Source organism: Trachinotus anak, unplaced genomic scaffold (genome assembly GCF_046630095.1).
Source record: "Trachinotus anak isolate AG129_WGS33_773 ecotype Australia unplaced genomic scaffold, CSIRO_AGI_Tana_v1 ptg000012l, whole genome shotgun sequence".
Lineage (NCBI taxonomy): Eukaryota > Metazoa > Chordata > Actinopteri > Carangiformes > Carangidae > Trachinotus > Trachinotus anak.
This window is the reverse complement of record NW_027273863.1, coordinates 5,292,657-5,306,873: the sequence shown is the minus strand read 5'-3', so window position 1 is coordinate 5,306,873 and position 14,217 is coordinate 5,292,657. Positions and strand designations below refer to the sequence as shown.

At 41.6% G+C, this 14,217-nt stretch overlaps 1 protein-coding gene and 1 long non-coding RNA gene across 2 annotated transcripts in view; one reads left to right on the top strand and one right to left on the bottom strand.

Moving 5' to 3' along the window:
* Window positions 1-279: 279 nt before the first annotated feature.
* On the bottom strand, window positions 280-10,406 carry LOC139628702 (uncharacterized). The gene is made up of 4 exons (XR_011692844.1): window positions 10,327-10,406; window positions 10,140-10,213; window positions 625-711; window positions 280-393 (listed from the first exon to the last, which is right to left on the bottom strand). It is a non-coding gene; the product is annotated as an uncharacterized lncRNA (long non-coding RNA).
* Window positions 7,679-14,217, top strand: part of zswim5 (zinc finger, SWIM-type containing 5) — a 67,847-nt gene continuing 61,308 nt past the window's right edge. The window contains exon 1 of the mRNA XM_071490681.1: window positions 7,679-8,308. Within this exon, the coding sequence (XP_071346782.1) occupies window positions 7,780-8,308 (529 nt within the window). The 5' untranslated portion in view covers window positions 7,679-7,779. The remainder of the gene's footprint in view (window positions 8,309-14,217) is intronic.

The following is a 14,217-nucleotide window of genomic DNA, read 5'->3' as shown; positions in this document are numbered from 1 at the left end:
AAGAAATGTATTAGATATAATTAATCACAAGTGTCGAAAATGAATTTGTTTCATCATATGAATATCACAGCTTTGAGGCCCTATAGTGCTGACAGTGAGTACGTCTCATCTCCATGTGGATGTACAGTGTATGTACAGGTAGCCTACGTGTATAAACACACTGTATAATGCTCTGACACAGCCTCACCTAAAATCCACACCAAAACAAACAAACAAAAAATCTAATTAAATTCTTATGGATTCATTTGCACAGACAATATCAGAGACAATGTTGTAATTGCTTTTCAATCCCACATCAGCGATGGCTCCTGACCCAGTCAAGCTCTCTGAGAAGATGATCTCTCAGAAATCCTCCTGAAATTGCTCTGTCTCTTTCATTCCCTCTTCTCAAATCTAGATTTAATTTCAAAAACATAAAATCATTTTCTTTAATTTTCACTTCTTCGCTGCTGTACTGTAATCATCAGTGTTGGTTCAAATACATTAATGTCAGAAGCCTCATTAATGCATTTTGATTTGATACATTATGCATATAAGTCTGTTTATGTTGATGTAGGATGGTATGTGTTGTCGTGTGAGCGAGCTTTCCCTTGCCAGACAGCAGGACCTGCCCTCTTGGTTCACCTGAGTCATCTTGAACCTGGAACCATCTTATCACTTAGTGTTGGCGTGCAGGTCAGCGGCAGCAACCAGCAGCTTCCTCAGGATCATCTGAAAGGGACAGAGACATTGTTTGAAGGTAGCGTAAGAAAGGATTTTCCCCTGATTCATGGGAGGGTGACTTCATGACACAATGCAATGATGACGACCTGCCAGTGTCAGATGTTCCTGTAAAGGCTCAGTCACAGTATTTAAAATTGTGAAACTATTCACTGCATACAGAGAGCCACAGAGTCTACAATGGAGGAAGCGGTTGTAGCTTAGCTGTGTTGCATTATCTACTCTTGTTTAACCCTCCTATGTCACAGTATAATACAATTTTATATCAAAATTAGCATGTATGTGCAGGTTTTTTAAACGCAGGTTACACATACCTGCGGGTGAAGAGAAATGTGTAATTCCACAGCTGTCACATTTAAATTTTGTGTGTTCTTAGTTGGCTTATGTGGCAAATGTTGGGCCACAGGTATGTGTACATTCAGGAATCACCTGTTTTTTGTGCTGGTAACACACTGCCGCATCGCTGCACTGCCAGCTGTAGCTTTCTACATAGAGTTTGCAGGGTAGTTAGTGTTGGACTTCTTTAAATTAATTTCTGATTCATTTTTGACAGCAAATGCCACTGCCCCCACATGCAGCTGCTAAAATGGTTGAAAAGATATTTATATTTTTTCACGTCATATTCAGATTCAACCTAGACATAGACAACTCTAGTGAAAAGTTTGTTTTATGTTATGTTTTATATTTGATCATATTTATATGATATCAACAGGTCTATTCTTGCTGCGAGCCGTTTGCCATGTTTGAAAAGGAGGTGAGAGGCCGAATCTCTAGATCATGCGGCCGTGGACGTGGACGCCTGGAGCGCGTGTGCAGCCACAGAGGCTAAGCTAGCTGCAAGTGAATCCCTCAGCATTTAATGCTGCCTGCTTGGTAAACTGTTTTCTATTACTGCACCTGTTGAACACAGAAGACAGAATGTGTTTAACAGCATTGTACTTCATTACTTTTGCTGCTGAGTAAATAGTAAAGTAAATTACTAATTGACTAGTAAGTAATTAATAACAGCTTTCAAATAACTTGCCCAACACCAGTGTGTGAGCGAGTTGCTCAACTGCTAAACATTCATAGTAAACTGAGTTTCTTCTCTGTCTGTAGGAAACAAGGCCCCTCTGGGGCCCCAAAAGCCCCGGGTTCACAGTATGTCAGTTAATTTGTGGTAATTTAATTAAAAATAAATTAATATTAACTAAAATGGAAAGCACATTACTCCCTGTGTTAGGGAGAGTCCTGCGTCACAGTTTAGCTTTAGTACCTTATATTAATATAATATCACAGTTTATATTGTATTTACATGGTGAATATTCTCAATTAATTTTGAGTCAAATAAATGTTTAATCAACTTAAAACTAAGTTTATTTTGGGACCCACACCTTACTTTTATGAATCTGTCCATTTTATCTATTTATGATGACTGAGATATTGGTAAAGTGCACGATAGCTACTATTAAATATACATTTAGGGCGGCACGTTGACACTCATCTTTGTGAGCTGCCCAGCACAAACACAATGTAAATTTTTTGTCCATGGCGCAGAAACTATGGGAGTTTACTGCCTTGCTCAAGGGCAGTTTCATTTTCAATTTCCTCACTTAGAATTTCTAATTTGACCTGACCGATGACCTCAGACCATAAACCAGCCTCTCTGACCTGCAGCTCCTCCAAAACCTGAAACATCCCCTGGACACTGCCTGTGTGTGTGTGTGTGTGTGTGTGTGTGTGTGTGTGTGTGTGTGTGTGTGTGTGTGTGTGTGTGTGTGTGTACACTTGTACTTGCTACATAGTAAGGACCAAAAAAAGTATTTTACTAACAGAGTGAGGACATTTTGGGAAAGTGAGGACATTTCCTCACTTTTTAAGACACCTTCAAATCACATTTTGAGGGTTAAGACTTGGTTTTAGAGTTATGGTTAGAATTAGGTTTAGGGTCAGGGTTAGGGTTGGGCACTCAGTTGTGATGGTTAAGGTTAGGGTAAGGGGCTAGGGAATGCATTATGTCAATGAGTGTCCTCATAAAGAGAGAAGTACAAGTATGTGTGTGTGTGTGTGTGTGTGTGTGTCTGCTTCACATAGGAGTATCTCTACCCTTTACAGCACCTCTCCGCTCTGAGTGATAATGAGAGAAATTACACACAATGGATCCACTTTTTTCTTTAGAGTCAGGAGAGAGAAATAATGGGAAGGGGAGACAGAGAGAAAACAGGATATGGCGGAAAAGATGGGGTAATACAGGGGGAAGAAAGAGAGAAGAGGGAGTGACTGCAAAAGCAAGAGAGTGATTGCCTATTGACTTGATGAGAGAGGGGATGCATCATTATATAATTGTAAATCCCAGAAAGATAGGGTGTAATAGGGCTTTCTCTCCTCCCACCACTGCTTTGGTAATTTATCCCTCTCTCTTTCCATCCCTTTCTATCTCTCTCTTTCACCCTGTCACCCATCAATCTTTTTCCAATTACCTGCTCTGTCTATCCACAAATCCATCATAATCATTTCCATGGTAACGGGTTGCATCCTCCATTGGCTTTGGCCTATTGTTCAATATAATTGTGCACCAAAAAGCAGTCTTTAGAAGAGGAAAGGGAGTACACAGAAAGAGACGGTCTGGGTATTGTCGCTGTGCTCGGTGACTAATGTCTCGCCCGTGTCTCCAAAGAGTCAACTTCAGAGGAGATAGTCTGTTTAATTTCAACCGTGGCGTCCATTCATCAGACATTTTATCAGACATTATGTGTAGATTGGCTTTATCTCAGGCTGATGAAACATCTTCTCCGCTTGTGCAACTGTCAGATATCGGGAACATGAGAAAGTATAACTGCCCATGCAAGGTCAGTGAAGAACAAAATGAAACGAGAGCTAATAGTTCTCCAAAAATCTATTACGGTGGTTTGATTTTATTTAGCATGGAATAATTGTAAGTTAATGGACATAGATTTTTAGAGTGCCTCAGGTCTTTTGCTTTTTTCTGCATAATTAAGGAAGAAACCTTTTTGCACCCAAAGAGCACCGAACACCCGGCTAGACTCAGAGGGAACATGACTGGTCCGCTGGCGTAGACTGTTCCCTTTTCTTGCTTAACGCAAACATGTCATGTCATAATAGGTGCATTGTGCAAATCTGATTTTGTGATTCCATCGTGTGGTCAGTAGATTTATTCATTTCCTGTTTTTGTCTTGAGAGGAAAAAAATCTGAATGTGTAAAATTTGAACGCAGCTCACAGCTCTACTGGTCTATAGTGCACAGGGGTACAGGTACCAAGCTGTGGCCTCTTGAAACGCTCCAGTCTGTTAGCGTGGAGACCAACAGGATGTTGGCTAAGCCGATTTTGTGTCCTGTGTAAATTTTCCCAATTTTTTAGTTGGTGGACAATGGCCAACTCTTAATTTGAAACTGTACACATTTGTGTAATGATGAATGATCCACCTCAACGTTTACTTTAAAAGCTGCATATAAAGGTGAAATTTTAAAGTTAAAATTTAGGAAAGGTATAGTAATCTTTATACTGTAACACCATACATATCCTGAAACCCAGCAGAGCCATTGCACTGCCACAGTCATCACAAATGCAGATGAAAGAATGCCAAGATTGGCATATTAATGACTTCATAGCACTAGCTTTGTTTAACCTCCCTGTTGGAATACTAAATGTATAAACAAAAGCAAACATATTAATGTGTGGAAGGAAAAATATGTGTGATTTCAAATATATCCACATTAGAGTGGACAGCTTGTCAGGATTATGTCATTTATCCAGCAGCACACTCTGGACTCTATTGTTTACAGAAATCTGCAGCACGTGTGTTGGCAAATTATCAAATCACAGCTTAGCAGGCGGCAGTGCAGAGGTAGTGGACTTCATAAGATAATACCATATTGTTCAATTCTGAATCTACCTGCCTCCTGTCCCTTTGTCACAACTCTCCCAGTCTTCTCAAAATCCTTGTCAAATTTGTGTGTATCAATAGAAAATATCAGATATTTGTTTTGACAGTCTATGAAAGTTTCCATATTGCATACTCCTATACTTATACTTATCCAATAAACAGCAAAGTTTCATGAAAAACTAGGCCAGTCCTGCATCAGCAGTGATACTACAAAAAAAAAAAAAATCTCTTTAACTTACCTCAATGGTCCTAAATTGTTTTCAAATTACACATTTTAACTAATCCGATTCATTATTTTTGAGAACAACTGAGTCTCATAGAAAGCTTTAAATGGATCACGCAGAGAAACAATGAAAAAAGAATTTTAAAAAATAGAATGAGGTTTAAAAAAAAAAAAATAAAAAGAATCTCATCTTCAATACAGACGTAAATTTAAGCATTAAAATGTCATTAACAGCAACAACATGAAATTCAACCGTTTGCAGACGTGCACGGCGTTTTTTTTCTTTGTGGATTTTGCTTCACAGTGTTGCGTAACTACTTTGAAGGTCTATAACATCTGTGTATGTCCTGAAACACATGAGCAGAAGGCCTCATTTTCTTGTGAAATAAGCCTTAGCATATCAGCCTGTATTAGGTTGGCAGTTGGTTCCAAACCCTCTGTGTCCTGCTGTGGGAAACAGACTGGAGTGCTGCACCCATTCAAATGAATGTGTATTTGCTGACCTCGGGTAACTGATATTTATAGGACACGTAATGGTATGAATTTAATTTGCTTAACAGTCATAACTTTGTTATTCATGAGGAGAACTGGAGATCGTTATCTGCTTCAATATAGAATGCGCACATATGAAGGACTTTGCTGTCCTGTTGACAGGAGGAGGAAATGTTTTCATTGGGTTTTTAAAGAGCAGATAATGATCTTGAAATACCATTTACAGCAATGAGAAATTACTGGAAAATGACAATGGGAGTGTTGTTTGAGTTATTAGTCTTATTGATTCACCTTTTTTTTTTCCTCCTACATTTTATCAGACTCTTGCTTTTGCATCAGTAAAGTGCAACCATTCATGTGAAAATAAAGCCTGTTTGGGTATGGGAGAGCAGTGGGAGCTGTAGTTGGTATGCCACGCTGACTGGAAACTGGAGTGTTTTGTTATTGTGTTGGTTAGTGATGTGTAACATCCTCCACCTACCATCAATTTGCTGACCCCCTCTCTCTGTGTGTGTGTCTCTCTCTCTCTCTGCTCAGAGAGCTTAGTCTTAACAAGTCACACAGACATATAGCCAAAGAGACAGGAAATGAAAGGATTTGACTTTTAAAATAAAAGACTTACCATAACTTGTTAATTTCAACAAACTAATGATATACAAAAAGATTTCTGCATACTTAAGACATTTAATATGAAATCTGTATTTAATGTCATATATGATTAAATGACTTTTACTTTCTTCAAGTCTCTAATTTCTTAATGGCCCTAAAAGACTTTGAGAAGGAAATGATTGTAGGGACACGTGAAGATGGAGCCAGAAGGAGGAGGAACAGGAGAACCACACTACAACAGATGATGAAATAGACTGAAGAGATGAGATGACGTTTCACAATACATGTAATCTCCAAAACATTATTTTAGGATTTTATATTATTAATTATGAACGACATGATGGTGAGAATTTGTGTTAGTCGGTAAGCAGTAATAAACAGTGACTTAGCTGATTGTTATCAGTGCTTAAATATATTAAATGTATTATAATAAAATGAATTTATCAGAAATAATTTACTGAACCTGAGTTCATGATCTAAAGTGGCTGCATATTGTTGATTTCACATAAATGTGTTTCCCCTTTGGCTCTGACGCTGGAATCATCTGATCAATGGATGTTGAAACAAAAGAGGTTGTGACAACTTAGTAGCTGATTGAAAGTATGACCCGTTCTCTAAATTCACACACTGTGACACTGTGAACCAAGAACTTTCTGTACTTTTCTATTTTGGGAACAAACTTCTGTAAAGAAGCAGGGAAGAGAGATAAACAATAGCTGGTCAAGCTCAAGACAGAGTGTTACAGAAGATTATTTCTGTGAATGTTTGTGGGTTTCGCTATTACTGAAAGTTATATTTTTGTATCTTTTGAGACTTTTCATCTGTGCCTGAGACCTACTTTGTTCTTGAGCGCTTACCCACTTCAGAATAGGTCTGGAAAGGGATATGAATATAATTATATTATCATTTTTATTTCTATCATTTAATTTTTGACATTTTTGTTCTGGTCTCAATAAACCACAACTACAGTTGCATTTATGGAGAGGTTATCATTTAATAAAGTAGTCCCTTCTTGTATTTTTATATAGGGCCACCAAGAGTACAAGTAGAAGCTGGAAAGCTTTAGAAAGAGCACTGTTCTGGTTAGAAACCTGTATAATAAAACCATAGTTCAGTACATGCACCTGTACTGCATCACAAAGTAACACTATTCAACAAATTTCAACTTGCTTTACCTCAGAATCCATTCAATTTGATTACATCAAAAATGATGAATTGATCAGTCATTTGACAGAAACATAATCAGCAATTATTTTAATTATCCATTAGCCTAGTGTTTCAGTCATTTTTCAAGCAAAAAAAGTCAAATATTATGTAGTTCCAACTTCTAAGAAGAGAGGATTTCCTGCTTTTCTCAGTCATGTATCAATGTAAACTAAACATCTTTGGTTTTGGGACTTTTAGTCAAACAAAACAAGCTCAGGGAAGTTATGATGGGTAATGGACATTTATGTTTCATACACTATATGATTAAAGGGAGAAAAAAAAAAAGAAAAGATCTGTATTTCTCCAAAAAAACTTCTTAATGTGGAAATTTTGGCCAAATAGGTAATGTGGCCCAGTTAAATCCATGTCTTGTGTCAGTATCATTCCGACTGGCCGTCTGATGCTCGTATAGATCTGTAAAATGTGTTTTGTTTTATGTAGTTTGCTCAAAAAGCCTCAGACGCTCGTAATGATGACTTTTATTTTGAAGTTTGTGATCGGAAGTGTGGTCTTACATCCTGTCTGGTTTGACACTGGCTGCTCAGTGTGTGTGTTTGTGTGTTTGAGCGTGTGTGTGAAATCGGCTTCCTGCTGCTGCTCGGTGTCCGCACACCGTCCGTCTCGTCAGTGTTGATCGGCTCGCCATGGCGGAAGGACGCAGAGAACAGCCGCCCCATCCCCTCTTCTCCATACCACCGGCCAGCAAGCGACCCTGCCTGCGCCCTGCTCCCCGAGGTCCCGGCCCGGGGCCCGGCCACGGCAGTGGGTTGCCCAGCTCCCGGTACCGTTCCCCGGAGTCCCTTCTGGACTGCGCCGCGAAGGCAGTAGCGGAAAAGTGGGCCTTCGAGAGAGTGGAGGAGCGCTTCGAGCGGATCCCGGAGCCCGTCCAGCGCCGCATCGTCTACTGGTCTTTTCCCCGTAACGAAAAGGAGATATGCATGTACTCTTCGTTTCAGTGCCGAGTCGCCGGCGAGGAGGGTCCGTCGGCGGCTACCAGCGGTGCTGGGGGCGCTGGGTCCGGAGCTGCGACCGCCGGTGGTGGTGGGGGATCCACCGCCGGTACGACGGCTACCGCGGGGGCAGCCGGAGCGGTGGGAACGGGAGACGGACTGCCATTCCGCCGCGGTATCAGGCTGCTAGAGACCGGCTGTGTGGAAAACGTTTTACAAGTCGGTAAGTGGAATATTTCAGTGTAACCGAGGCGAGGCTTTTCTTTTTTGGCACAAACACTGGACTGTTTCCGAGTCTCGCCGCTGCTGCTGGATCTAAAGGGGATGATTGATGGAAGTTTTCCCTGCTATCGTGGAAAGTATGCAAAGCGTCTGTTTTCGGCGCATATTAAACCACACATGGCTCTGCGCGTGTTTTTACTTCAGTTGGCTCGTCAGGAAACATTTGCTGTCGAGTTTCGAGCTTTTATCCGCTTCTTTGTGAAAAGGGAAGCGAGTATACGGCTGCTTGCTAGCTTAGCCGACCAGCTGCTGTTTAAAAATTAAAGGGCTTCCTATTGTGGCTTTTCATTACTCTGTAGCTGTACCGCTGGCTACTGCGTCTTTGGCCAGTGTTGTCTTCACGTCGAAGCCCCGACTCGCTGTGTGTTGGGGGTTTTCAAAGTGGAGAAGCCGTGTTTCGGCTTTTATCAGCACCTCTCTCCATTTATCTGGGGCTCCTTGTCGACGACCGGGGCTGGCTGGAGCCGTAACCCCGGCAGAAAGGCAGGGGAGGCGCGGAGGAGGAGGGCTGACAGACGCGGATACAAAAGACCCAGCGTTATAGCGTCGGGGCTTTTTTTTTTTTTTGTTTGTGCGAAAAGTCGTTTTTTCTCAACTCACCATCGGTTGAGGGTGGCTTAGGCGAGGAACAAAGGCGGTTATTGGGTCTCTTATTATGATTAATCCAACGTTAATCCGAAAAAATCCCCCACAGCTTTTTGTTTATTTGCTGCCGCTGGTCGGACCGGACAAAGAGCGCAGTCGCTACGGACGTGGAAAATACATGCTGGGAGTGTTTGTGTTGTTTTTATCATTAAACCCGACCCAATAGTAGCTGTGTATAACGTTAAATAGCTCATATTGGTGCGTTTGCCCGCAGCCCCTCAGTCGCTTGCAACACAAAAGGCTTCCAGTTGAAATGATCGATAAGCGTCTCGCATTTCCAGCGCTGCAGAGAGGCTGTTTCCAAACAAAGGGCCATTCCGCAAAGCTCCCTCTCCACTCACTCTCATTAGTTTCATACCTCCGGCTCCACACGGCCACAAAATGAGCTCAGACATCAGGGAAATTGATGAGATGAAACCGATGGATAGTCAAAAAAAAAGCAGCCTTTTATGGTTACCGGGAGGATTTTTCTAAAGCCATATGGTGTGAGAGCCACTGGAGCTTGTCTGGGGTTTCATGTTGCTCCAGTGTATCTGGGGGGGGCTGCAAACTGTGGCTGGTGCGTTTCTCTGTGTGACTGCTGTATCTAATTGCATCTCATAAATGCCCATCGATTGCAGCCCATAACTAAATGAAATTTGAAACTTATGAATATGAAAGTGAGATTTGTTGCCGCCCAGCTTCTTAAGTTTGGAGTCTGCAAGGGAGAGTTGATGCATGAGAACAACGTGCAACTCGTTTAAAAAGTCGGATTTCTTTTGACTTCTGTTTATTGCCTCAAGGCCTTACATTTGTACAATATGCATGGATTGTTTGTAAAACATAGTTTGAACAAAACAGAAGGGAAGAACTACTTTTTACTACTTCCTGTTGTTGCAAACACTTACACTCAGTACTCTTACCTTGGTGAAATCACTTCTGTTCTATGTATCTAGGGAATTAATCCTTTAATGCTGGTGTGAGTATCTGCAGAGCTCCATATGAAATAGTTTTAAAGTTTGTTGTGCTGCCAAATGTGCAATATGTGTATGTGTAAGAAGCTGTGTCCCAGTTGGTAAACACTTCAGTTGGAATTTAAATGTTAAAAAAAAAAGCATACACCCGTTAGCAAGCACTTCCAGTCTTACCTGCCTCACCAGCGAATCGTTTTCCATCTCCCCCAAGGTCAGTCATAGCAGGCAAGGCACATGGTTTTATTTATCTGTCAACAAAACAGCAGACAGGCTAAATAGCTGTGTGGCATCAAGATAAGATTTGGCTTATTTTTCACTCTGTGGACCATGGGAACCACTTTCTTGTGGAAGGTTAACTCACTGACTTATCAGGAGAACATTTTTTTTTCTTCAGAGCTGGATTTAGATAGGTTGGGCCATCGAGCATGCTGACACACAGTGTGCTCATTAAGGATCGTGTTTCACACCTGCAAAGATTGCTTTCACCTGACATAGCACAACATAATCACCGCTCTTAAGTAGTGGCAGTGCTTGTTTTTAAGAGAGCAAGATGGACGTGCCTCATGTTCTTTGTAATAGGAACTTGCTGGGGAGCGATTGGGAATGAGACCAGGCTGCGTGCTGACACATGCATGTTGATGATGCATGGTTTAAAATATGGCATCTCGGGGAGGGGAGGGGGGGTTACAGTCTGAAAAACTGGTATGAAAGTTCTGAACCACATGATAAACATGTTAATTGTTCATACAGCCTGCAAGTTACATGTATGCGCCAAAAGCAAATATCTTTTATGCTGGTTTTACACCTTTTATTTACTTTGTAGTCAGGACAGAGTCATCGTCTGCCTGCATCAGCCTCAGGCTCAGGTGCTGTGTTGTTATGCAGCTCTTGTCTGTGTTTGTGACTTTAAGGGAGCTGAAACAGCAGTTTTTCTTCTGGCATCCCAGAGGTTTATAGATATCCACTAAATATGGGCAAATCAGGCACTCTCATAGTAATTCCCCTCACATCTGATTTAATGAAAAGCCAAAGTTACACAACCATGATGCAGCAAAGAGCCAAAGACGCTGAGGCGATGAGCTCACAAGCCCAGGCCATCATGAGATATAGGTTTTTTTTTTCTTTTTTTATTCCTCACAGCTATCACAAGTCCAGCAGGAGCTCCTGTTCCTGTAAACTCACACTCATCTTTAGACTTGTTTTTTTTTTTTCCCTCCCGCACCCTCTGGATTGGCGCGCCTGCAGCCAGATCTGGAGTTGCTCTTGTTTTTTCAGGCAATTACTAATGGGATCTGGTGCTGCAGAGCTGGGAGGAGTAGGAGGAGGAGGAGGAAGAGGAGGAAGAGGAGGAGAGGTGGGCGGGGGTTGCGATCTGCTTTTTGGTGCCCGGGTCACAGAAAGTTTAAGTCCAGGCTAGGAGTGTGTCAGAAGAGGAGGACAACTGTTGCGTGCTGAAAAAAAACACAAGTTTAAGCAACGTTTCTTGTGAAGCAAGGAGCCACATGGTTTTTTTTCTTCACATTTACATGTCTGATAATCAGGAAAAAATGAATGTTGACTGGATGTGGTCTCTCACTGCTTGTTTGCTGTTGAGTAATAATGAATTGATTCTGGAAAAACAGAGTCATTTCAAATGAAATTGATTGAAGAGTTGACTGTGTGTCCCTCAGATGCCCTCCACCCCCTGTATATTACAACTAAAGGCCATGTGTGTCGGCCTCTTTTAGCAGTAACACTGAGGGACTGAAAGGACGTGAGCTCATCAACGACTCTTCAGCCCATGTGTTCATAATAATCTACTCCTCGCTCCAAGTCATAATTAGAATAATCAAAGCTAAGCGTGCTTGTATTTGTAAACCCCCCCTTCCCCTCCTCGTACACGCCACATACACACACGCACACACACACACACACACGTGTGCACCCAGAAGCCCCCTTGCCAGCGCCTTATGAAGTCCTCAGAGAGCGGGAGGAAGGGATATAAGAGGAGGGAGGGAAGGTGGGGGTGGAGGGGGGGTTCTTAAGCTTTGAGTCAAGCTTTGGGATTATTGGGTCATGCTTTGTTACCCAGCTGTAGAAAAACCCCTTGTTCACAGAAAGGGGTGTGTGTGTGTGTGTGTGTGTGTGTGTGCGTGTGTGTGCGTGTGTGTGTGTGTGCATTACCCCGTCTTGGTGACGTTACATAAAGCTGTAATGGGTCCCTGACGTCTTTAGAAGCACCTGTGACAAAGCGAAGCAGCAAAGTTGAATAGGATTAAACCGTGTGGGACAGTCAATCAGTGGGTGGAAAACACTGTGGGGCTTCTTTACTCCGAATGTAGGAGTTCCTGAAATGTCGAAAAGGTCTCAAAACTAGTCCTTTTGTCAGGGCTGGGTATGAAACACCAGGACTGTAGTGAGTGAAATCTGTCTGCGGAGCAAAAGTTAGAATATATTTAAAGTTTCATGTTTTTTCCTACTTTATTCCGTGATCAGACGGTTTTGGTTTTGATCAAAAAACTTCAAATATTATATTCAGTCAGATTTCTTGTACGTCTGCTTGTGTTTGATAATTAAATATTAAACATTTAAGTTTTTTTTTTAATCTTATTTTGTTAAATGCAAACAGAGAAAAGGAAAAAAAAGCATGTTTATATTTTTCAAAATAAGGCATCAAAAAGTGTTCCGTCTGCACTAGTATCAGCGATTACAAGTAGCACACAGCTCAGCCTTTAGTAACATGAAGTGACTGTTGTCTCGTGTGTGTGTCCTACTGAAGATTAACATGATGTTTGTATAAATAATGGAAATGATTTCCCTTGTAGATGACTGGGAGAGAAGAAGGTAACCAAACCTTTTCATTTCATCAAGTCTCTATTATACGATTTTATCAATGTTGATTGATTAATCTGTTGATTATTAATAATTAATTAAAAAAAAATCAAAAAATAGCAATCACAAGTTTCCAGAGCCCAAGGTAACATCTTTAATTTATCCAACCAACAGTTCAAAACTCTTTGAGTTGAGGGGGCAGGCGGGGGGGGTGTTGGTGGTTTGTCTTGCCAGTGTTTCTTCAGAAGTCATTTCCTGGCTGCAGGGTTCCTTGTTGTGAAGAGCTGGTCCTCTGGTTTAATCTGCTCTCTGGTTGCTCAACCGTGTTTCGATGAAAGACAGAAGGAGGTGATGAGGTCATCTTCACTCGCTTCATCTCCCATCTTTACTCTCAGGATCGAGTCCACCGACGCCGCTCAGTTCTCCTCTTTCCCTCCATGTCTCTGTCTTTACCTTTTCTTTTTTCCTCGTTCTTTTTTTTTTTTAATTTCTTTATCTGCTTTTCACTAAATCATCACACTAAGTGACTGGCACTTACATCAGATTGCAGCTCCCTCATAGTGAATGGCTGTTAAGTCTTGTTCTTTATTTTCCTTCCACCCCTCTGTCTCCTCCACTGTTTGCAGCAGCTGCTGGTTGAGGAAGTGTTAGTGATTTTGACCAGAGGACTAGGTGAAGCCGGAAAGAGTCTGTCATCAATGTTGAGTGAAGATCCAACTATATTCCCGTAAAGAAGAACCCTTTGTTATGCCGCCTCTTCTTGTTTACATTGAACCAAACCAGCCGTCGCATATCCACCCCCGTGTGTGATTTTAAGATAGCATGCCGGCGTCTGCGTCTGTTGCATCATGCTGCCTCTCCTCTTTACACAGAAGTTGATGCAGCTCTGTGACTACCACCACTGCCGCCGGTTTACAACCCCCCCCCACCCCCCAATTCCAAGTTAGCACCTTTTATAAAGAACGGCTGTGTAAAAGGGGCTTTAGAAAGAGGCCAGGCAGTTGACAGCAGCGCTGTGTGTGTGTGTGTGTGTGTGTGTGTGTGTGTGCTCACCTCTGCGCTGTTTCCTCACTGTTGGGATGTTGACTCATGTTCTTCTGGGTAACATGCATAACTTCACAGAAGTCAGACCCCGATATGAGTTAGCTAACAGTGTAGTGTAGGAGGTGATACAGTTTCACTCTGCTCTTCATACATGTTGTGGTGTTGAAGTTATTTTTTTCTCTAAAATGTCTCTTTTCATCTTCAACTAATTTTAAAACCTGCTCTAATCAATATTTCTGTATTGACAATGGATGATTACTGTATGTAAAATGTGAAAAACACCACCTTCAGTGACTGACACAGAATTATTACCAGACTCTGCCTCTATGTAACGTCTACAATGTAATTAAGTCATATATTAATGTTGTTTACAGCTTGTTGCCCCCAACTTGTGAAA